This window comes from Arachis ipaensis, chromosome B07 (genome assembly GCF_000816755.2).
Source record: "Arachis ipaensis cultivar K30076 chromosome B07, Araip1.1, whole genome shotgun sequence".
Classification (NCBI taxonomy): domain Eukaryota; kingdom Viridiplantae; phylum Streptophyta; class Magnoliopsida; order Fabales; family Fabaceae; genus Arachis; species Arachis ipaensis.
This window is the reverse complement of record NC_029791.2, coordinates 2,491,506-2,493,625: the sequence shown is the minus strand read 5'-3', so window position 1 is coordinate 2,493,625 and position 2,120 is coordinate 2,491,506. Positions and strand designations below refer to the sequence as shown.

The 2,120-nt window shown below is 58.1% G+C and overlaps 1 protein-coding gene across 1 annotated transcript; it reads left to right on the top strand.

Annotated features, from left to right (window-relative positions):
• LOC107606554 (pre-mRNA-splicing factor 38B-like) lies at window positions 163–1,412 on the top strand. Its single transcript, XM_016308605.1, has 2 exons — window positions 163–789; window positions 1,182–1,412. The coding sequence occupies exons 1-2, from the start codon at window positions 163–165 to the stop codon at window positions 1,410–1,412; spliced, it is 858 nt and encodes a 285-aa protein (XP_016164091.1).

The following is a 2,120-nucleotide window of genomic DNA, read 5'->3' as shown; positions in this document are numbered from 1 at the left end:
CCTCTCCGTAAGTGCTCGGGATCTCGCCCACTCGGGACCAGGAAACCACGACCAGACGAGCCCCTCCACCATCCGAAACGTTGACCTCAGGATCTTAACCCGAACCGTCCGGTACCCGGTTTACCGAACATTGGCGCCGTCTGTGGGGATTCAGACTCGTCCATGGACTTCGTGCTGGTCCAGGCTGGGACAGGTTCTGAGGTAGCGCCTCCCGCGCTCGGGGGAGGCGCCGTCGCGACGGAATCCCGGCGACAGCAACGGTCGCCCCCGAGGGATGCAACGCAGACTCACGAAAGACGCCCCTTCGGGGGGACGGGTGATAACCATGCCAGAATAATGCAGGAACTACGCCACAGAATGCAGGACTTAGAGCGCAGGCTAGCAGAAAGAGAGCGCGACCAACGCTCCCCAGAGCGGAGCCCCACCCGTTCCTGCTCAAGGAGCCGCTCGAGGCGCACGCCGAGCCCCCAACACGAGTCGGAGAGCACTGAGGAACGGGTACGCCCCAGAAGAAGAAGTCGCGACCCCATTATCTACGCCCAACACGAAAGGCGGCGCGCGTCCAACAGAGGCGACGAGGAAGCCCACCGCGAGAACAATGAGTCGAGAAGAAATGCCCGAGGACCCGTCATAATAGGAGCGACCCCTTTCCACCGCTCTGTACTCGAGGTCCGACTACCAAAACACTTCGACAAGCCGACAGACATGAAGTATGACGGAACGCAAGACCCCCTGGAACACTTGACGGCCTTTGAGGCCAGGATGAACCTAGAAGGGGTGGGAGATGAGGTCAGATGTCGCGCTTTCCCGATGGCCAAAGAATACATTAATGACGAGGAAGTCAGCCGGGTTGTGGCTGCCAATAAACGGCAGCCCGCCTACAACCAACCCCGGCACTTCGAAGCCAGAGAAAGACCAAAGGAACACGCCAAGGACGGCGGTCCGAGTAAACCACCCAAACCGTTCCCCCGAGTTGGGAAGTTCACCAACTACACCCCCCTCACGGCATCGATCACTGAAGTTTTCCAACAGATAGCAGAAAAGGGGATACTGTCGAAGCCCCGACCACTGAAGGACAGGACGGGAGGAAACAAGAACCTCTACTGCGAGTACCACAAGGGTTACGGGCACAAGACCCAAGACTGCTTTGACCTAAAGGATGCCCTCGAGCAAGCTATCAGGGACGGCAAACTCGCCGACTTCTCCCACCTTATAAGGGAACCAAGGAGACGCAACCGGGACAACGACAACGAGGACAAACCCCGACCAACAAGACGACGACAGGAGCCAGAGGGAGACGATCACGGTCTCACGGTGGTAAACGTGGTGACGGCCAGGAATACCGCCCCGAGGTCGAAATCGGCGCAGAAGAAAGATGCCAAGGTCTTAGCGGTCTCCACCCCACCTGTTAGAAGTCTTAAGGGTCTCCCACCTATCTCTTTCGGCCCGGAGGACCAATGGTTTGACGAAGTCCCGGAAAGTCCGCCCATGGTCATCACGGCGAGGGTCGGAACTGGCCTCGTCAAACGAATCCTGGTAGACACGGGGGCAGACTCAAACATCATGTTCCGAAACGTTTTCGATGCCCTGGGATTGAGACGAGCCGCGACACGCAATTAAGGCCCAAGCGATGGCAGACTTCTTGGTGGAAGTAACAAGCGACCCTCCCGAGGAAGCGGGCACACGATGGAGGCTTCATGTGGACGGAGCCTCCAACCAAACGTCCGGGGGAGCAGGGGTCATCTTGGAAAGCCCAGCAGGGGTCATCTATGAGCAATCGACCAAGTTCGAGTTCCCCGTGTCGAACAACCAAGCAGAATACGAGGCTCTCCTAGGCGGACTGATGCTGGCTCGGGAAGTCGGGGCGACGAGAGTCGAAGTATGCAGCGACTCCCAAGTCGTCACCTCGCAGATAAACGGGAGCTACCAAGCCCGGGACCCCCTCCTCCAAAAGTACTTGGAAAAGGTTAAGCAAATGACAAGCCAGTTCCAGGAGGTCATTATCCAGCACGTTCCAAGAGAAAAGAACACACGAGCAAACCTTTTGTCGAAGCTCGCGAGCACAAAGCCAGGATCGGGTAACCGGTCGCTCATCCAGGGCATGGTGAAGGAACCGACGG